The sequence below is a fragment of the Scaptodrosophila lebanonensis genome, unplaced genomic scaffold (genome assembly GCF_003285725.1).
Source record: "Scaptodrosophila lebanonensis strain 11010-0011.00,11010-0021.00 unplaced genomic scaffold, SlebRS2 tig00000072-arrow-pilon, whole genome shotgun sequence".
NCBI lineage: Eukaryota > Metazoa > Arthropoda > Insecta > Diptera > Drosophilidae > Scaptodrosophila > Scaptodrosophila lebanonensis.
In genome coordinates, this window is record NW_022060558.1 from 1,881,760 (window position 1) to 1,903,613 (window position 21,854).

Below are 21,854 nucleotides of genomic sequence, written 5' to 3' on the forward strand. Positions count from 1 at the left end.
AGCCGAATACTCTCGCAAGGCCAGAAACCGTTTGCCTCTCGAGAGTTGGCATTGCTTCGTCGTGACACTTTTGTGGTTCACTAAGCTGGCTTGCCACTTCAAATCAACATCTAAGGTCTCCAACTTGTGAAGCTCTAAAGAGTCTTATACTTTTCGAACTACAATTCAACTCAAGCTACGATTTGAATGCTATTAATGAAAAAATTTTTGACAAAGAGTGTTAATTAAATTTAAAAAACTAGGTTCAATGTCCACGCAAACATGTACACTTAGAAAAAAAATTGCTACTCAGTATTTACAAATTATAGTCAGTACATGGGATTAATTGGAGCATTATAATTAATTAATTTTGATTTATGTTGACATTACTACTAAACTAAATATTTAGGCAAAAGTATGAATTAAATAATAGAAAGTGTTTGTTGTATGCTGATTGTTTTTAATTTTCTGGTTTTCAGTTTTTTCATATTTTATTTTTATGAAAGAGTTTATTTTGTTATCTTGATTCCTATTGCTTCTTAATTGTTTTGTTTCCGTATTACTTATTTTAGTAAATTGTGTTTTCTTTTAGATATTACAACGAATTTCATCAACTAAGAAACTACTCGGCGCAATGTCAGTTTCTATGTGTATTTCTTTAGGCCTACTGGCCTATACCTATAGTTAACGCGGCTCAGTGTAACATGGACATAATTGTGTGTTAATTACAAACAAACATACACGTGTTTTTAAATATATGTTCTCATTAGTTAACAAAATAAAATATGCAAAATGCCATTGAATTGATAATATTTATAATTTATGTAATTTATACATATTCTTCTCTTACGTAAGTTTAATGTTGAATTATTTATTTACTTGCCATGGCGTTACAATTGCTCGAATATCTAAAACACCAAGGGGTTTTGATATCTGACATCAAAGACAATTTTGATATGAAAAGAAACAAAAATTTATAATAAGTCTAGCTGTATTGTATCCATCGTGAGAATTTGTGTGGTAACCAAGATTTTACATAAATTTACTCAATGTCTTAAGCATGCATTTTTTGATTAACTTAGTTCGTTTTCTTCTGGTTTGTTTTGGTAATTTCTCTCAATGTACAGTTGACTGAGTATTTGAAGAAAGTTAAGCCAATTTGGGAATGTAAAACACCAAAATGTCTCTTCAATGAGTAAATAAATTAAAACACATACCTATGTAAAAATGTTCATTACATAGAATTAAACTCATTCTGAATTTTATTTTGTTATGGTCATAAATGGTTTTAATTTTATTTCAGCAATATTTTGCATTTTGCAAATTTGCAATTTTTTTCTGGGTGTAGTTATGACCCAATTCTGACATTAGATTCTTTCATAAATTAATTTCACTGATAAATTAATTGTTTCACCAAATAAACATGCGGTGCCATAAAATCATGCCAGGAGGTTTCTAAATTAAGCAGCCACGCGTTGAAAGTATTTTAGGTTTGGTTGGCGAGATAAGATGGGAGCCGCTTGGCCTTAGTCGTTAGTCGCTTGTAGTAGGCGTTGGTCAAGAGATGAGAGCCTTTAATTTAAAGAACCCAATATGCCGTTTGTGGCTGCTACATATGCTTATTAATATCGTAGTGGCCAATGACAACAGCACAAATAGTAACAATAACAAGGATGTCAGTTTTCTCTTAAAAAAGCCCCAGAATATGGTGGAGTTATTACACAGACAGAAACGTTGGCTTGTCTATGATGTAGGAACCTCGTTGCTTGTAAGTATACTGTAAGAACTAAGATGTGGAATGGATATGGAGCCGGAATTTCCTTTGATTTCGTCCATAACGGGATATTGCATACCTCAATTGCAAGATCAAGAATAAATCTACTTTAGCACGCGGAATCTATATTACTGTGTTGTGTGATTTAGTATTTGATCTGAAATTTTGAAATATTGACGGAAACACAACGATCAGTCTTTTGGGTACAGTGAAGTGTTTAGTCGCTAATATGTTTTTGAAGACAATACCTATTTATAAGTGCAAGTTTTAAATGTGACGTTATTGGTATTGGTTCTATTTGTATAGCTCTTAAGCATAGCTTGTGCAAGCGGTTGGAGGCAAGCATCCTTTAAATTATAATAACAGAGTCAGTAATATTTATAAACCAGAAGGGTTTTTATACTCTGTACATGAAATGTACAAGAGTATATTAGGTTTGCGGGAGCTGAAAAATGTAACAGGCAGAAGGAGGCGTGGCAGACCCCACAAAGTATATATATTCTTGATCAGCATGACGAGACGAGTCGATCTAGCCCTGTCTGTCTGTCTGTCCGTCTGTCCGTCTGTCCGTCCGTATGAACACCTGGATCTCAGAGACTATAAGAGATAGAGACACCAAATTTTGCACGAAGATGCGTTATGTGTGTATTCTATACGAGTTTGTTTTATTTTTTTGATTTTCCCCCCCACTTCCCCCCTATGGGGGTTTTCCCGATTTTCCATTCGTATAATCGCCTATATCTCGGAGACTATAAGACCTAGGAACACCAAATTTTAGTCCCAGATGCCTTATGTGAATACGCAGAAAATGTATATTTTGGAATTCCCCTCCCTCCCCCCTCTACCCCGCAAATCGTAACTCCCGTAATTCTTGGAATTTCGAACTAAAACTTTGGAAATGCCCCCAGTTAGTTATTATGTGTCCGTATGCCAAATTTCATTATGATAGACCGATTTAACAAGAAGTTATAGCCATAAATATATTTGCTGATGCAGCGCTGCTGCAGCGCTGCTCAAGCGCTGCCCGCGGCTGTTGTTGATGTTGCTGTTTGGTTGACTGCGAAAATGCTTACACAGACACGAATTGATGCGCATAGGCATACATACACTCACACAGACGCAATTGCTATGTAAATGTGCAATTATACACCCTTTACGTGAGTTCGAATACCGAGAGAGGTAAAATCGATCAAATTTTTTTTTTTATTTTCTTAATTTTTTTTATTTTCTATAATTATTGTAAACATATGTACAGAGTATTTCAAAGTCGGGACACCCGACTTTAGCTTTTTTACTTGTTTTAATCTAAATATTTATTTGACAAGTTATCAGTTATTAAAAATTTCCAAAACCCCATTTGGGATTATGAAATTGTCTGATATTCCCTATACACCAGCTTCCTCATGTACGGGTGGTGTTGTTTCCTTATCACAGTAAAAATATGATCAGTTTTTTGCGGATTATTAACGTTCATACCAAGTTTTTCTGTGTCCTATTACGTAGATGACAGCAAACTGTGCTAAGCTTATACTTGGAGGGACACCCAAAGGCCTGGTGTGGTTAGCGGAATTAACGCTTATTTATTCGTTGCCTGCGGGTCCGACGGATTGGCTTCCACGTCGTAAAGGGAAGAAGCCCACCATACCACCAATACCACCCCTAAGAAAACCACCAGCACCACCACCACCAGCGCCACCAGTAGTGCCCCCTCCTGCCCCACCAGCTGTAATTCCACCACCGCCCGTAGGAGTGGCACCCATTATAGTGCCCTATAATCCCTCGAATCCAACTCAACCTTTTATTTTGGCCTCTGGTCGCCGTCATTCCCACGACAATCAAGACCACTCCGCCTGTCCAGCTTCTGATTTATATAAGGACCGATATGGCACTTACTACTGCCGTCCCTCAACTGAAGTTGAACATCACCGAAGACTACGACGTCAATTTGAGGAGGAAGGTACGAACGTGTTAAATGATCACGCCAATCCGCATGCTATTCTGTTCGATTTAATTACATTGCTATCCTCAGTGTAAGTATTAATCATCAATTACAATAGTCTTGCCAAATTTATACTCGAAACTCTCAATATAGGTACAGTTATAAGCCGCGCTATTGCATTATGCGGACGCTGTGTGAGTCGCGTCATTTAATATCGCCTCCAGGTAGAAATCTTTTTCATGATATGTTTCGGATTCTTCTGCGTCATGTGTATCCTGAGATTGCGCATAAGCCGCAATATCGAGAGGCATTTACTGCTGGCCATTCGCTGCACGAGTGCTCTTCATTGTATGGACCACACTGCAAGCACAGTTTTCTTTTGGAACTCATAGAACGGTTCCAACCAGAAAAATCCAAGAAAAATACAAAATTGTAAGAATTACAAAATAAATCAAAAATAACAAAGGCATTTGATATTTTTTTTTCAAATATTTAGACAAATTGATCTCTGTAAGTTTTATGCATTTGGAAAAATTTTTATTTCTTTTTTTTTTTTAGCAGCATTTAGTATCCATGAACTTTGTGAAATGGCTCGCCATTCAAGTTTCATTACCTTTTCATTTATATAGTATCTTATGTAGTATACTCTTTAACTGCTCCACCCTCCTCCACAGTCTTTGAACATTGTTTCATCAATCATTCCTATAGCATGAATATGCTGTTGCGTACCAATTTCGTTGAAACTTCAGACTTCAAATGTACTTGTATAATCATCAGATTTTGTTGCGATATAACAAGTTTGATATATATATTTAAAGTAACTGTAAGCTTTATAAACTAGAAACTTCATAACAAGACTAATAGCATGCACACCAAATTATGTAAGAATGTCTTAAAAGGCAGAAAGGTTAATAAATAATAATAATAAAGTTAATAAGAAAGATAGATAAGACAAGATTACGTTTCAAGTTTGGTGGCTACTAGCAGTTATCAAGGTGATGAACCAAATTTCTTCAATACATATTCTGTCGCCATCGGAGAAATTAAATACATTGACAATACAAATAATGGGTGGATTAGTAAAACCCAAAGAAAATTATAGCTTGATGTAAGTGACATGATTTAAAATTTGTAGAAAATTTTAAGAAGTCATAAGCTTCCCCCAAACTAATAACTATGCATCCTATCTATGTATATATTTATATTTTTAGCGATAATTTCCAGGGATTGGCAGCCAAAGTGATATTAGTTGTATTCTTCTAATCGTCGACTAAACTATCTCGGCTTTTCAGACAAAGACAAAGACATCTGAGGTCAGATGCACGGACTATAGCGAATAAAACTCAATTAATGTATTGTTTTTCCATAGGTCCAATACTCCAGTTAATGTATTTATTTGAATATAAATTGTGAAGTTTTGTGGGAACTATGTATAATATGAGAGTATCACACATACATATTGTTTATAAATTAATGCAAATTGGCTGGCTAAGTTCTAAGCTTTTTGAGAGCAATGACATTAACTAACATAATTTTCACAATCCGTTAATTAAATTTTGTAAAAGTTGTTTTATTGTTGTATTAGTAGAGACTCCAATCATAAACCCTAAGCGAAGCAGCGATAGTACGTAGTTATCATGAGCGCCAAGTAGTGGCAAAGCCATATATGTCGATCTATTATAGAAGTGTAGCGAAATTGAGACATTTACCAACAAATCGTAGTGAATCGAAAAGGGAGCTGCAAACGATATTATTTACTTTTGTGGCAAAGAAACATCGTGCGGTAAAAGAAATAACAAATTGAACAAGAAAGGTGTTTAAAAAAGAGTCCTTCGAAATCACATCGTTTTAGTATCAGCTAAGTATATTTAAAGCGGCCTCAATATCTTTGTGCTACAGTACGATGCAACAACAATAATAAGCTTGTATTAGGTAAAAAGTATTTAATTTAAAAGACGTTTAGTATTAGAAATATAAATCCAGATATTTTTTGTTCCTTAATATAATATGTGGGCTATCACTCTTTCTTTTGGTTAACACCAAAAATAGATACTGGATCAGCTCTCTTTGTTAAATATGGAATTTGGTCACAATTCACGAGTAATGGAACTCCATTTCATATGATAAGAACGTTCTTAATATAAGAATGTTACTTAAACTTTATAACAAACAAAAAGCTTTTTATATAATTATCAGTAATGAACTGCGCAATGCAGTATGCATTGAAATGATTCAAACGGTAACAGATATTGCGATTTGGATTCAGCATGTTTTGCATTTCAGCCTTACTCCTGAGTTTTAAGAGCATACACACCCAAAAACAAAGAGGATGTAAAGACAATATGTAAAAACCCCGTAAAGGTCCTAAAATCAGCTTTTTTCGATATTTCGTGAAAGAAAGATGGAGTGACGTTAAAAAACATTAACACATATTTTAACACAACGGGAAATTTTGATAAGCCCTTGCTGCATTAATCGGACGTCGAGGAGTGAAAATGTACGGTCTATTTCGAGGACATAAGGACGTGAATGATTAAAATGAAGCTAAACATTTAAGAATTAAGAGGAATGTTAATCAAACGATTTAAAGCATTGTTTGTGTAAGTGAAGTGAATATAATGAATAAATAAATACCATATTAGAATATGAATATTGGAATGATTCGCTATTTATATTAACTTATTTCAAGTAGGTTGGAAAATTCAGACACTGTGCAGCGGCTCTTAAAGATCTAGTTGTTTTGTTACTGAACAAGACCATGCTATGTACGCGTGTGTATGTTTGAATATATATTCACATACACATACCCCGTGCTTGTATGTATTTGAGTGTGTGGATGGAAGCCATAGCATATTTTGCAGCACATTTTTGCTACCTCAGAAAATATTGTAATATTTTCTCAACCTTTGCACACCAGCGGCATGCAAGCAATAGCTGCATAGTAGCAGTAGCTGCTGATGTGGTTGTTGCTGTTGTAGTTGTAGTTGTGCATGCACATGCAAAGTAGCTACAAAATGGCGCACAGATGCCTTGGGGCCATTTCCGCAAACCACATGTATAATAAAAAAGATGAGATGGGTGGTTTGGCCACGCTTTAGTTTAGCATTTTTCTTGGCTGCTTGTCCAACATATTGTATTTTTATTAATTTTCTTTATGAAACTTTCGCACCTTAAATAACATTAAACTAGACCATAAATTTTGTCTGCACGTTCATTTACTGCAGTGTATCAATCATATTTGTCTACGATGTGTTTTAAATTTTAAATTAATTTTGTTAACCATTTGCTTTTGTGATGAATTTAATTCTTCTTCTCAGTTAGATTGTAAATCTGTTGGGCGATCACTGACAATTGCACATCAATGGGTTTGGTGTCATCGTAGAGCGATGGTGCTTCGCCCAATATGACAAACGTGCCGACCAATGAGGCAATCATGAATGCCCAAAGGAACAGACGATCCATGACCATGGCCACAAAGCCCCAATCTTGATCTTCCTGTGAATGAAGGTGGGACGAATAAAAGATAGATCAAAAATTAGTAAAGCAATCATAACCAGTAAATTAAAAGTGAAGATGCCAATTTATTCTTAAATGACTGACTTATTTGAGAGACTTGGAGTAATCATATTTATGTGCATCATTAAAACAGTTCACACACAGTTCACATCCATCAATATAAATATTTTGGCACATAATTAGAAAGCAGTTGAAAAAACATTTTAATAATATGTGGACAGATCGAAAAATCAAGACTTCAAGGCTTGAATCATACATGCTTGTCTGTAAATACATTCTGCTTTATAAGTATATTACTAAAAAGTTGATGTGTATGTGCCAAATATTTTCTTTTAGCTATGGCAGCCTAAAGCTAAATGCGCCATTTCGTGCAGCGTCTGCTTTCATTAAGCCCTGTATTTAATCTACTTATACTCGGCTTATGTTCCCTACATCAGCACTCCTCTTTCCGCTTTCTCACCCAATCTTACCCACTCAGTAGTACATGAGTAATTCAAGCGTGTGTCAGTTATCAATCAAACACACGCCCCACCCCCAGCTGTTCGTAAAGTGCTGGCCAAACACAAAATGGCGGCAGCGATAATAAAAAGCAAACTCAAAGATGAAGAGCAAATAGGCAACAAGGGGGGGGATGAAAAATGCATCAAAAAATGAAGAGAGCAGCCGCTTGTTTTGCTTGATTGAAGCGTTTGGCGCCGTCTGATTGAGCTGTGGGCGGGCGTATTCGTGGGTATACTATATAAGGGGCTAACCAATTGCCAGTCAATTGCACAGAAGCAATTAAAAGTGGATTTGCCGAGGATTTTGAACTACAAATATGGAAAAGCTTAAATAAGTCGACAAAAGCATTGAGCCGGAGATAACACAGAGCAGAGAGCACAGATCCAAAGAGCAGCGTGCTCTGTTCGGTGCATAAAGCGATTTTAGTGGTTTTGGGTCAAGCAGCTGGAAGCTGGCAGCTGGCAGCTGCTCTGACTGACCACTACGTCGCCCCATCATCTGTGATGTGCGCACAAACGGAATTTCCAATTAAAAATGCAATCAGGTCGAGCGTCTGAGCCAAGACTTACCGCATTGAATTCATCCTGCCGCTGCATGTGATGCTGTATGAACATGACATTGTGTATGGCCTTCTCCAGCTCGAAAGGGTACTTTTTGCGAGCGGCCACATCACTAAGGGAGTCATCGAGGCCAGACAGCACAGAAGGTAACCCATTATAGCCACTCAATGTGCTGAGACCGCCTCCCAAAGCACCAACTAGGCCACTAAAACTGTAGAGTACAATATATAAAGGTATGCACGTAAACATAATTTTAACAAGTGGCTATGAAAACATAAGCTATTCATTTTAGAATTTCAAGTATTCTAGTAGTTGTTAATTAATATCGGCATTAAAGGTTCTAAATAAATTTTTAATTTGGGTGGACTTGAATTTTGAACAAACATGTTTTGTTACTGTTTGTTTTATCCCATTTTTAAAAGGGTAAAAGGGTATATTACTTTAGTTTCCATTTCTAAAGCGGTTAATGCACATCATTTCAAATGATTGGCTATCAAATTATTAACTGAATAACAGATCTGGGATTTGTTTCTTGCAAGAAATTATTTCGATTTTCTGTCTCTGTGCAGACAGCGTGAGGTGCGGTATACGAACTAAATTGAAACTTACCGATTGGTGGCTGTGGTCACGTGCATGCCATTACAGCCCCCAACGCCAACACGTCCCTGCATGCGGCGCAAGGAGTCGGGACTGGAGCCGCCCGAGTTCATTTGCATTTCATCCATGAGTGCTTGCCCGAATTTGGTTTTGCTAAACTTCAGGCCGTAGTTGATCTTATTGGCAGCTAAGTCGCGGAGCAGATCCTTGGGCACCCGCATAAGGAGCAACTTGGGCAGACGCTTAATGAAGAAGGAGCGTATCCACGGTCGCATCTTATGAGTGCTTGGCTTACGGTAATGAATATTCAGTATGATGATGGTTATGACAACGCTCAGTCCAACCAGCAACATTGTAAAGAGGAGATATTTGCCCAGCAAGGGCAATGCCAACGAAGTTGACGGTATGATTTCGGATATGAGCAAAAAGAACATAGTCTGTGATAGCAAAATGCTAATGCAAAGCGCAATCTTCTCGCCAGAGTCAGCGGGCAAATAGAAGACCAGAACAGAGAGGTATGAAATGCCTACGCAGGGGATTATAAGGTTGACCGTGTAGAAGAGAGTCTTGCGTCGCAGTGTGATGTTGAAGAAAATATCTATATAAGCATTCATTAATCAGCGTTCCAGCAGCAATCCGAAGAAGAAAGTTTAAACAGGGGAAGAAACAGAAAGAGAGGGTGTGTGTGTGGGTGGGTGTATGTAGTTTTTATGTGTGATGTGTGTTGGGAAGAGGGTTCATAGTGAGTTTGGGTAGAGCTTTCGCAATGCATTGGCGAGCAACTAAAGCTTAAAGCCTATTGTCATAAACTCCACGAAACTCACCCGGATATGGTTCAGCACAGCAGGGATAATATTTCTCATGGCGTTCAGCTGGCACCCCTAAAATATCCCATTCCACACTGGGATAATATTCCCGCAAATCAATGCCAATCTCCACTTTGTTGTCCTTATCGTTCTTCTGGTTGATGTGCTTCAAATCGATCTGCAAGAAATAGAGCCGTTAAATGAGCGTTAAGAACGCTTAACACGGCGCACGTTTAAAGTCTAATAACCCGTCACCATCATCATCACCATCGTTGTCGTCATCTCCGTCGTTGACGCACACAAAACACTTAAAGGCAACGGGCGTGACACGCTCATGTCTGCAGGCGAAAGCAGGAGAACTCGAGTATTTTGAGTTTGGCCAAGGAACTCAAGTGCAGTCGTAAAAACTGCACAATGTAGAGTAGCAAATTTAAATGCGTTGACAGCAACGGCAAGTTGGCTGTGACAACGACAACGACCGGCCGACGGACGGACTAGCAAGCGAGCGATGGCGGTCAACGGAAGCGGAAACAGCGGCGGTCGTAGTGCGAACGAAGCGCGCGCACTTGCTTTAATTTTTATGACAGCGACACACACTGACACACTTGTTCAGTTGAGTGTCAATGTGTGTGTGTGTGTCTGTGTGTTTGGCAACGGTTAGACAAGTTTCAATTACACTTTTACAATTTCTCACATTTTAATCTGCCACGCGCCTTTGCGGGCGCACAAGGCAAAATAAAATAAAATAGAAAGGCAAAGGAAAAGACCATTTGCGTCGGCCCTTTTGATGTTCGTTAGATGCCAGCAACGTCTTAGGCTTGTAAGCGGCGTGTAAAAATAAATGGTCACCCATAAATCAGTTGCCACGCCCATCATCATACAATCTGGCGATGTCAGCGACTACCCTCCATTCCTGTACCCATCCCCATCCCCATCCCGTTCCCACCTACCTGATCGCCATCGTAGGTCCAGCTGCCAAATTTCATGAAACATGTTTGCTGATCGAAGGGAAAATAGCGCACATCAATCTCGCAGGATGATTTAAAAATGGCGGGCGGTGTCCATACTACTTTGCCAGTATAATGCAAAATAGCTTTGGTCATGGTTGTGACCACATATTCGCCATCGGCACTGTTAGAAATTGTAAAATAATACTTAATACTATATATATGTTGTGAAGGTCGAATATGATGGTAAGTGCAATAAATATAAAGGCAAAATTTTAAAAATGTATTCACTTGATAGTAAAGGACTGACTCGCGGGTGAATAACTTAATATAAAGAGCTACAGCGAGATTTGGTAAAAGCTTATAGAGCTGACACTGTTTTTTTCATCCTACTTCAATGTATTTTAGGATTGCTAGTTGGCACCACCTCTGACAATACGATCAGAAAGAAAATTGTATACATTTTGTATATTTCTACGGTCTCCGTTAAAAAAGAGGCCAATAGAAATATTTAAAACTGTGTTACTATTAAATATACAAAATATAGTATATTAAAATAAAATTTATTAAGTTCACCTTTCATTGTTTGAAATATAATAGCTCGAAAACAAAATTGAAAAGTTGTTTACAAGGTACATCCCTCTATTAAAACGGTAGTACATAATTGTTAAAATAAAAAAGAATATGCGCTGAATCCATACATAATTACTTACTTGTTATAAAGAACAATGTCGGGCAGCCAAATGTGCTCAGATGGGACGTAGAGTTCAGTTACTCCACCATATTCCGAGGGATCCCATTTAAATTTATGATCCTGCCATTCGTGTTCCAGCCACACGTTGGTCGTTAAAATCTGATCTTTGAGATTCTGGGTGTGCGGGCATGAAAAAAGACACAGACCAATTGTTATACGTTTAAAAGCGTGCTAGGGATGAGTTGCCTACAAAAGCCTCCTGGACTCATGCATCAAACAGGATTTGCATTTATTTTTTGCTTTTTGGGCTTTACTTTTCCCTTTTTTTTTTTTTTTTTTTTTGCCAGATTGCGATGCCAAGTAAGCGCCGCTCTATCATTTGCAGCTTCGCTCACTTTGCCTAGAGAGTGTCGTCGGTTTTGTGTGCTTGGTGTCTCTGTCCGCCCTTGCTGCTAATGTGCTTTTTGCTGTCAGCTTACGGTTTTTGGCTGTTTGGCTTGTTTTATTATCTTTTGAGCCGTGTGGTGGCGGTTTTCGGGTCTCGGATATTCCTTTCCTTTAGCCTAGTGTGCAGCAGCAATTGCACTTCACTGCGTTTGGTGTGACATTTTAAATGGGCGCCGGTTGCCTCTCTTGCCGTTGAAGCTTGAGCTTGACAAATGCATTTCGCAGCAAGCACACCACGGTGTGTTTTCAAAAATTAAATTATTTGCAATCCTAGCCACTTGCAATTATGTATTTAATTTGACTCAATAAAAAGCAGGAGATTCAAGAACAGTTGATACAAAAATTCCGTGGAATTTGTTTTTGGAAGTAATTGAGCTTAATGTTAATTTTTAGTTTTTTTTTGACATTTGCTTCTGCAATGATCCGAATTGCGTCCTCAGGACGAACAAACTTACATTGTGGATAGTGGGCTACGCCAGGCCCCTATTTTAGTTCTACTTGTAAGTACATAAATCTGTATATGCAAATGAATTCAAACAATTGATGCTATTTTAAAATGTATTGGTTTTTAATTTTTAATTTATTGAGTGAAATAAAAATGGCCTATGCTATGATTCAAAATTCATCCTTGCTTCTAAAATATGTTTCATTGCAATGGATGTACCGATTCTGAGAATTTCGAACTGCTGAGATATGCTGCAAAGGACCTAGACTAACTGAAATAAGAAATTAATGTATTAATGGAGCCTTCCAACATAACCCAGAAACGAACACATTATAAAACTTGCTTTCAGATATGTTACATTTGATGTCGAAAAATCTAAAGAGCCTATCTAACAACTTTTTTTTTGGTTTATTACGATATTATAGCCAGTTTGGAAATATTTTCACTTCGTTTGATTTTAGTGTTGATAAAAAAGTTGGGGTTGATTTTTGGAAAATTATTTACAATCCAGCTAAAATTTTCTTTTTTTCTTTCCATTAGCGATCCATTTTCATAATCTGCCAGCACATGGCCTCCCATTTGAAGTACTTGGTCCATTTGTTGATGTTTATTGCATAGCATTTTTTATTTATGGGCAAAAGTTTACAACTTATACCGCAGCGCTCTGAGCCCCCCAGATGATTGAATGGAAGGGCCAAATGTAGCGCGACATTTTAACAAGTTCTCCACTGAAGCGCTTAATTAAAAAAAATTAAGACGAAATGGCCGCCAACTTTTTCAATTGCACTAATTGAGCTAATCAACAAAATTCCTTCCCTCCCCGGACTGAACATGTTTCCACACTTACCAAATCAATCAGCTGTGACAGTCGCAGACCCAATTTGACAAGAACCGTGTCGGTGTTATTGCTAACGGGTCGTATAAGACGATTATAGTTGCTCAGCAGATCATCGTAGAGTCGTTTGGCATCCGGATTGGCCTGCACGGTCTCGCAGAGCAGCAAAAAAGCGAGTAGCAGGCAGAGGAGCTTGCAATGCCGCCAGATGGCCGACAATGGTAGGTTGAGGCGTGGGCGTGTGGACATTGCTTGTGTCAGTTTGTGTGTGGCTTACATGGGATGTAGTGACGTCACGTGGATATAAAATGAGCGGGTTCTTGTATGCCTTTTTTTACTGAGCTTGAAGGCCAACTGGAAATGTGCGGCTTCAACGTTTACGACCGGTGTTTTATTTATACAAACACGCGCACAGGTTTTTGTTTACCTTTGAATGTTTCTGAGGAGCGGGAGAAGTAGCTTTTGATTTTGCTTTTGCTTTGGCTTGCCTCTCTCTTTCTCTCTGTCCCTTGCTATGTGTCTTTCTAGGGTTCTCTCTTGCCTTGGTCTGTGACGTACGAGTATTTGATTGCTAATACGCTCTGTGCCTGTGTGTTTTTATTTTTTAATTTTGGCGAATCCGTAAGCGGCAGTGCTAAGACTGTTAGAAAAGTCTACACGCAGCTGTCTGGATGCTGTGCAGGAGATGCGCACTGGCAGCGTCTCTCTCGCGCTTTCTCTGGCACTCACTCTCTTCTGCTCTCACTCCTTGTCCAGCGTTTTGTAGCAAAGCAGCTGTGAACAAAAGTTGGAATTCAATATGAAGCTTCACGCTGTGCCTGCACCTATGCGTACGCAGCTGATGGAATTTGTTTTCAATGCGGTTTGAGACTCTGTATATTCTTACGATGTGCTACTTATTTTCCACGCTTCTGGCTGGTTGTGATATTCTTTAAACGAGTTTTTCGCAGGCCATTTTGAAGTTAAGTATTTTTAATTTTCACAAATTTCCTATCGTATTTAAATTTGAACACGTTTTGCAACTGCCGATTTTAATTGGATGGCAAGGCAACAAAGCTAGACTTATATTTAAGTTCGACAGCTGCCTGGACGCGCTGAGCTCTCCGTGCTGTCCTGCGTAGAAAATCACAGGATTCGTACTGATGTGGGCATTGTTTTTGTAGCCTTGCCTAACTCTCAACTGGCAATGCTTGGATGCTTCGTATCTCGCGTGCATTTTGTCGCTTGTAGCTTTGTCGCCCTGCAGATGCTGTGGTGTAACGCATGCGCATCAATGGTCACCCTGTTTTCTTGTGTCGGTGCTGTCTCTGGTTGCAGGCAGTCTCTGTCGGTGTCGGTGTCGCTGTGGCTGTCGCTGCTACCAGCAACAAATTCACAGCTTGTCGAGTTTTCTAAGCCAAGCCCTAGCGACGCTGTCGCGCTCTCAGCGACAACTCCATTACAACTCCTCGCACATAAATACATGCATATGAATGTGTATGTGTATGTGTGTGTATGTGTGTGTATGTGTGATAAGTATATATTTTTGGGCATTGCTTTTAGTTTTTGGCTGCGCGTTCCCACTGTGTTACTCTCTACTGCGGCCGCTCTTTGCTTCAGCTTTGGGTCGCTCTCACGAGCCACAGCCCAAAAAAATTCCCCGATATAAGTCGGCTACTCCAAAAACTTCATGTGCACGGGTGTGTATGGATGCCGTGGCATGGCTTTACCAAGCATTTCACATACGCCCCGATGAACACTAAGGCCCGCACTCTGAAGCTCGTGCAGGCCTGATTTTTGCTGCTATAAGGCAAATTTTTCGTAATTGTCAGCATTTGTTAAAACTTACGATAGCAATTGGACCCATTTACATTTGCGTTGTGGACTCCCCCTTTGACATTCTGTATTCAGCATAGCTTACCTCTTGTTTGGGTGCGTTTGGTTGCATGCATGTCATTTTGAGATTTTGAGTTCTTACTGCGGCTTGTTCTACAACAGTTTAACAACAACAAACTACAACATCATTTACAAGACACATGTGGACTCGAACCGACAACAGCATCGAACATCCTGCTTCGTCTGCTGTCTCTTCTTTGTTCATCATCATGTTACAACCCACTGATGATGACAACAGAAGCACAATCAACAATAACAAACCTGGAATGTCGACATACATACATATGGCGTTCAGAGTCTTCGTTGGTTTCACAAATGATTGCTGAGGTCGGTAATGTAGTTGTTAGCCCTAGCTCCATCGTAGCGCATCTAACGCATTATAAATATAATGCAAGAATCGATCAGAATATGTATTACCAATCAGCTGTTTTTTGTTTAGAAAGTTGAGTTAACGTTTGGTCATTGTGTATGAGATCCATTTAATAATGGCTTTGTTGAGAGAATAAATTGTCATAAATTCCATTAGAGAGTTCAATAAAAATGGTGATGATGCGGCAGAGGATGCTACTCTAATTTTTCGAAGGTCAATTATTATAAAAGGTATTACAATTAGTTTTTGCACAGGTATATGGGTTAGGCAGATAACAAGAGTTTGTGATTTTGAGCTTCCGTTTTGTTTGTGTTTGCATATGCAAGGGCGTAGGCAGCTTTTGCCAGGGAGGGGGGTGTGTGTCAAATATTAAAATTTTGATGAAATAATGCACGATGCATTTAAAGAATAACTTATGTATATGATCAATGAAAAAACTTCAACAAATCCAACTCAGATCCATTTTAAGGCGAAATAGTGCGTCATAATAATGAACGTGTGGTCGATTTTATATGGCAACATTTTTTGTAGGGGGGCCAACGGCAAATTTTCATCAGAGTAGTTGATTGAGTTCCTATATTATTTCTTCATTGACTATTAAAAGGCTTATCTTAATAATGTTTTGTGTTTAAGTTTGTAACACACTAAAGGAAGAACGGTATGCCACATTTTAAAGGTACATATGAGCAACATGTGTTAGAGTTAACGCGATAATGCGATAACGCGGGGCTTGTTTTTGACGGGCACTGAGAATATGATGAAACTAATTATATTCAATCATTATGTTATCTTAGCTGTCGTAGAAACAATATGAATCTAAGCACATTTGTATCAGAAACATATTTACTCATAAAGAAATTTAAACAGATTGAATTTGAATGCAATATAAATAAAAAATGCTTTTCAATTGTGCTTTACAAAATAGTTGTAAGCTTATAATTTTCCTATTAGAAGTGCATGCTTATAATCTGCGGGCAAAATAAAAGTACACATATTTCCAAATTACAATTTCAAATATGTGAACAATTTGCAAGATATGTAATTACTTAATTAATTAACTACATTATTCATATTTGCTTAATTACTTTTTGTAATATTGTTTATTTTTTCAATTTTCACACAACAATCGCCGCATTCCGGTAGACCTTTATGCATTTATATGAAATGATATTTAATACAAATAAGTACATATGTGTTTGTTTTAATTTTGTTAATAATGGAATGGTTGGTCGTTTTTCAATCTCACGGCACCATTGTGCCACCTTCCGGTATTATTTAGCCCTTTCCTACCCTTCCATGGGGAGCTATTCTGGGAATTTAGAGTTTTGTTATTGTAGACACAATGTGATTACACAATGCCTAATGACACAAGGACTATCGAAGGACTTTTCCATTTTGTTCATTGGCCGCGTGTGTTTTATGGCTTACGGGCATTGAAGCGTTTGCTTTTTAGACATTTGGTCACATCAGCGATTTTTGTTCTGAATGTGTGTTGCCATTAACTGGAGGAGGAGGGCCCTCGGCCCAAAACAAGACAGCAAAAAATCAATTCAATGTACAATTTATGCGCCTGCTGCTTCATCTCAACGTTCTCTTTGTCAGGCAAAGTTTAATGTGCTTTATTAGGTACTTTATTGATGGCATATGTCGACATATCGGACCGGACCCTTTGTTTGTGATTTGACCAACGTGCATATGCCATTCCAGCCTATATAGGATATATTGCTCGTTTGAATATACTCGAATGTATGTGTGTGTCTGCGTGTGTTTGTTTATTTGTTTATTTGTGTGTTTTCATTAGTCGCATATGTCATTTCTCTTGTCCAACTATATGTATTGTTCTTGCTAATTTTATATATTTTATTAGCACCCACACAGAAAGAGAAAAAAGAATAAATAAATAACAAACTGAAATGAAACACACACAGCGCAATCAAATTTACAACAATAACAAGAACTGCCTCAACAAATATTGCGGCATAATAACAAACAAGCAATTTGGTTGTTTGTATGGCAAACTTTTTATTTTTATTTACAATTTTTTGCAACCTTTTTCTGTTGCGGTTTTCTCAAAAAATAACAACAAAACTTTCCCACTTTTGCCAATAAATCAACAATAACAACAAAGACTATCAACAAGAACTGCAAAGCTAAGAATGAGAGTGCTCGACTGCTAAATACCGTGTAGCTCTTTCCAAATGCATAAGATTGCTGAAGCTGCAAAAATATGTTGCATGCTGCTTGAAAATTGGAAATGGAAAATAAATGCCCTCTAATGTGTCATTACATATTAATCTTCTCTACTATGTGTCCACTCCATATTTGTCGACTCAATAAACAAAAAATAACAAATCCATATTTAATGAAGAGAAGTTTCTACTTTTTTGCTTAGCATTGTTACTGAAGTTCGAAGAAATAGTTTCTACTATTATGTTTAGCAAGCAGTAAGTCTTTTCATCATTTAATAAAAAGTGGTGCACCTTATTTAAGTTGGGTCTTTTCTTAGCTTTTTATACATAGAGTTTTATATTTTCATATCGAGCGAAATGTGAATGGCTTTCTTAGTAGTTATGTGATAGGGTAGTGTTGATATGAGAATTTTGAATTACAAGTAAAATGAAATAAACCTCTGGTTGATGTTGGAGAAAATTTATGACATTAATTAAAAGCGTAAATAGCTGAAAAGATACAAAGTGTAAATATAATTAAATGGTTTTTGTAATGAATATTTATAGGTAAAAATATATGCTTATAATATTCGCTGCATATTCATAAGTAAGTGAAAATTTTATTGTACTATATTTGTACTTTTTTTTACCGATATCTTTACAAATGCACGCCGGTGCTGGTGGTAGAAGAACCCCCTCGGTTTCGTTTATAATACTGTTTTGACTCTTATGTACAGGATTTAATCATCTAGATTCTTTAAATATTTAGCAATACTGGCATAAATAATCATATAATTAAACTCAACAGTCTGAGTATTCTTGAGGAGGTGTGGAAACACCTTGAAATATATATAAACTTTAATTTGGTAATGAAGTTCCAAGGTCAAGGCGGTCTTAAAAGCAATCAGCCAGGTGGATAATGCTTAACCGATTTTTGTGATGATGCTTATAAATGTACTTAGCTTACTTTAATGAGTTGTCTACTTGAAAAAAAGCGAATATGCCCCCATGCCCTACGTGTACAGGATATCAAGAGAACAGCCAGAGGAGGAGAACGTTAGGAAAAAGTTTGCACCACTATCAGCTACAGCTAAAGTTGAGACAAACACGTAAACGCCACGTCGCGGTGGCGGCTACGTGGGCAAGCCGTCTGACTTTCTGGCTTTTAAAACGTGAATACCCACACACACACACACGCACCCATACACTAACACAGTGAAAAAGGGCTGGGACAGCCACCCCTCATGGCCAAGAGAAAGCGCAAGAAAACTCAATTAAAATTTAAATTTTCGAACGTAAATGACAAAAGTTTCTCAACTATAAATAATCGGCAGTCAAGCTATAGTCGTTCTCTGGTTTTGCCTCACTTCAAAATCTGACAACGAAGCTTCATTCGGGGTGTAGGTGTGTGTGTGTGTATCGAGTGCGTGCGTGGCTGCGTAATCGAAAGTTTTGTCTATTTTCGTACAATTTATCTAACTTTTATGGCAACAGCAGCCAAGCAAGCACAAACAGCAGCAACAACAAATGGCATTTTGGCCAGAAATTAATTGCAAAATTGTGTGCGCGTATATTTATTTGTGAGTTTGTGTTCGTGTATCTGTATCTGTATCTATATCAGTATGTGTGTGTGTAGTGTAGGCCAATCACAATGAGCAACGGTTGGTGGGCACTTCAACAACATAAAACTGATTGCGAAAATCTGCTGCATAGCCAACCACTCCACACAATGCTCCTCGAAGTAAACAGCAACACCCCCACTCTCATCCCTCTGCCCTAACTGCCACCGCTCTGGGCATTGTTTTACTCATGGAAAGGGTATGTTGTGTATGCTCTGCTATTTGTTTGGTTTTTTGTTCAAAAAAAAAAGGACGAAGAAGACCCCATGTTAAAGCTATCTTAATGATCAGCATGACGAGGAGAACAAAATGTATGTCGCGCTGAAAATGTTACATACAAGTATAAGTTTTTCTTGCTGCAAGGTGATCATTTATTAAACCAACCGGATCGGACTACTATCCGGTTAAAAAACGTTTTACAACTGTAAATATTGTTGCATATTATAACTGAGATTTTCTCAATATGTACTATAGCTGCCAAAGGAGCGAAATATTTATAAGAATGTTGTTCAAAAGCGGAAAAGTACACTTGCAGGGTATATGAGCCTCGACGCTCTGAATCTGACGTATGCGCTTGTTTGGTTTGTCAATGTGACGGGCGTTGCTGTGTTTGTCATTTTCGGTTCTGCTCCTGCTCCTAAATGGTGCCGGTGCTGGTGCTCCTGCTGCCATTGTTGACACGTTTAAGTGCCGTTTGCTTTTATCAGGACAACCGCAACACGACCGTTACCACCTCAGGGCCCAAGTCCACCGTGACCCAGCACATAACATTTTTATAACATTTTTAATTGTTTTTGGCAGCTTAGTGTCGCCGACCCATCAATTTAATGGCATTTTCGCGTGACGCGAAAAATCAAAGCATACCGTTAGGCCGCCAATTAATGTAGATAAATTTTTATTATAAGCAGCAGTGACGGCGACAACTCGTGTCGAAAATGACGGGCATTACATGACCATTGAGAGAGTGCTTTTGTGGCAGCGTGTTTATTGGGCACTAAAATACGCTCAAGTCTTTCCGGAAGCATACCAACACCAAGCACTAGAATAGGTACATATAGCAAAAACTATAAAACAATTAATGACACTTCGAATATAAGTTTTTCCAGATATGTGGTTCCTGATAATAAAACAAAACAGAATGTATAGATGAAGGCTACGAATCAGAGATGAAGCAATAACAGAAGACGAACAAAGCAAATCGAATGTACAATAAGTGATTTGAAACTTTTGGGCAATGAAAAGTTCCCGACAAGTATGTTTCTTTTTTTTAATGAGGACGTTATAACCTACTGGAGTCACAAAAAATGTTGTATATGTATATTTTAAATATTACAACAAGTATTTTAAATAAACTGACAACGCATTCCAAAAAATATATTTTTTTTAACGTCTGAAGTAAAATTATAAATTGTATAAATAATGGTTTTAGTTTATTAAATTGGTTGAATGTTATTATTTACTTTCTGTTTGGGTTGGTTATTTAGCGACCACTTCACAAAATATTCCTTTCTTTAGTTTTTCCGTCATAACTTCCAGTTAAGAACATTAGTTGAGCGAAATAAAAGGGAAAGGAATCACAACGGCTTGGCGCATCAATAAAACTTTTCAATGTGCCACAATGCGTATGCGTGATTTGTGACATTATCAATCACAACTGCCACTCACACACTTACACAAATCGGCTGCTAATTTGCTTGCCACTTTACAGCGCAAAGTGGCACATTTTCTTTCGTATTTTTTATTTTTTGTGAATTTTTTCTCAATGTCGTTATAATATTTTGTGCCACGCCTCAGTGCTTTGAGTTAACACGCCCCACATGGCAGCTAAAGCGCCGCAAACACGCATCAGGGGCGCACACGTACACACCTATATATATATATATATATATATATCCACACACCCACACAATCGCATAAAGACATTCGTAGTTACATGCAGAGCCACACTCACGCAGAGATAACTGCGGCAGTGTCAGTGACGTAAAGTCATCAGGCGTCTGACTTAACAACTTTTCAGTGACAAGTTTCAATGTCTTTTTTTCGCGCGTGGTACTATGAATACTTTGTCAACTTTCTCCGAGTGGTACAAGCTCATCGTCGTAGTTCCCCTTGCCAGTTATTGCTCTCCCCTCTCCCCCCTTCTCACTCCCTATCTGCTGTCCCATGTCCCTTGTCCATTGTTTTTTCGGATGTTGTTGTGGTTGTTGTAGTTGTCGTTGTCGTCATTATCATCGCTGTCATCAGCAAGCGCCGCGCGCACTCAACGGCTGCGTTACATTTCGTTTGTGCCTGTCCAAGTTGGCCCCGTTTTTTGTGCTCGTTGGCCGCCTTTGTTGTTAGTCCGTTGTCGCATGTCTGCTGCTTACTTTGTGGGCTTAGTTGCTACCGCTACCACTACCACTGCCGCAGCTGCATTTGAAAGTTCACTTGGCTAAAAAGTGATTTGCCAAAGTCACTGAAAACGAAAATTAACTTTAACAAATTGTGCGAGCCTTCATTTGTGTGTGTTTGGCAAATCATGTGGTTGAGTATTCTACATGGCGGATAAGTAATGAAATGCTTTGGGCTCTGCTTAATAGTTTAGCAATAAATCATATGTATAATGCATATGTAGGGCTGACTGTGCTGAACGGCCGTAGCCTTCTGTTTATGACTATTTAATTTTGATCATAAGTTTTTTGTCAAAAATGATAAAAGAATCATCTTAAACGACCATTAATTGGACAGTCGCTTTATTTGTCCTCACTTTTGCCATTTTGTAGAAGAGCGTTTCTTAGGAACT

General features: G+C 38.1%; 2 protein-coding genes across 3 annotated transcripts; one reads left to right on the top strand and one right to left on the bottom strand.

Moving 5' to 3' along the window:
- Positions 1-1,594: 1,594 nt before the first annotated feature.
- On the top strand, positions 1,595-4,128 carry LOC115625405. The gene is made up of 3 exons (XM_030520444.1): positions 1,595-1,747; positions 3,257-3,783; positions 3,846-4,128. The coding sequence occupies exons 1-3, from the start codon at positions 1,595-1,597 to the stop codon at positions 4,126-4,128; spliced, it is 963 nt and encodes a 320-aa protein (XP_030376304.1).
- A 2,739-nt stretch (positions 4,129-6,867) lies between these two features.
- On the bottom strand, positions 6,868-14,060 carry LOC115625487 (acetylcholine receptor subunit alpha-like 2). Of its 2 annotated transcripts, XM_030520537.1 has the most exons (8): positions 13,875-14,060; positions 13,053-13,814; positions 11,333-11,487; positions 10,623-10,803; positions 9,691-9,850; positions 8,879-9,464; positions 8,279-8,480; positions 6,868-7,187 (listed from the first exon to the last, which is right to left on the bottom strand). In XM_030520537.1, the coding sequence occupies exons 2-8, from the start codon at positions 13,287-13,289 to the stop codon at positions 6,993-6,995; spliced, it is 1,716 nt and encodes a 571-aa protein (XP_030376397.1). In that variant the 5' UTR covers positions 13,290-13,814; positions 13,875-14,060; the 3' UTR covers positions 6,868-6,992. The 2 variants fall into 2 exon arrangements, with proteins under 2 accessions (XP_030376397.1, XP_030376396.1); XM_030520536.1 differs by having other exon boundaries at positions 13,053-14,060.
- Between the last annotated feature and the right edge of the window lie 7,794 nt (positions 14,061-21,854).

Bases quoted from the DNA above. Each gene is read 5' to 3' on its own strand.
- LOC115625405 (XM_030520444.1), top strand. From the start codon at position 1,595: ATGCTTATTAATATCGTAGTGGCCAATGACAACAGCACAAATAGTAAC. The intron at 1,748-3,256 runs GTAAGTATACTG...CCTATTACGTAG, and splicing joins ATGTAGGAACCTCGTTGCTT to ATGACAGCAAACTGTGCTAA. The intron at 3,784-3,845 runs GTAAGTATTAAT...CTCTCAATATAG, and splicing joins ATTACATTGCTATCCTCAGT to GTACAGTTATAAGCCGCGCT.
- LOC115625487 (XM_030520537.1), bottom strand. From the start codon at position 13,289: ATGTCCACACGCCCACGCCTCAACCTACCATTGTCGGCCATCTGGCGG. The intron at 11,488-13,052 runs GTAAGTGTGGAA...CCGCACACCCAG, and splicing joins TGTCACAGCTGATTGATTTG to AATCTCAAAGATCAGATTTT. The intron at 10,804-11,332 runs GTAAGTAATTAT...AATTTCTAACAG, and splicing joins GACATTGTTCTTTATAACAA to TGCCGATGGCGAATATGTGG.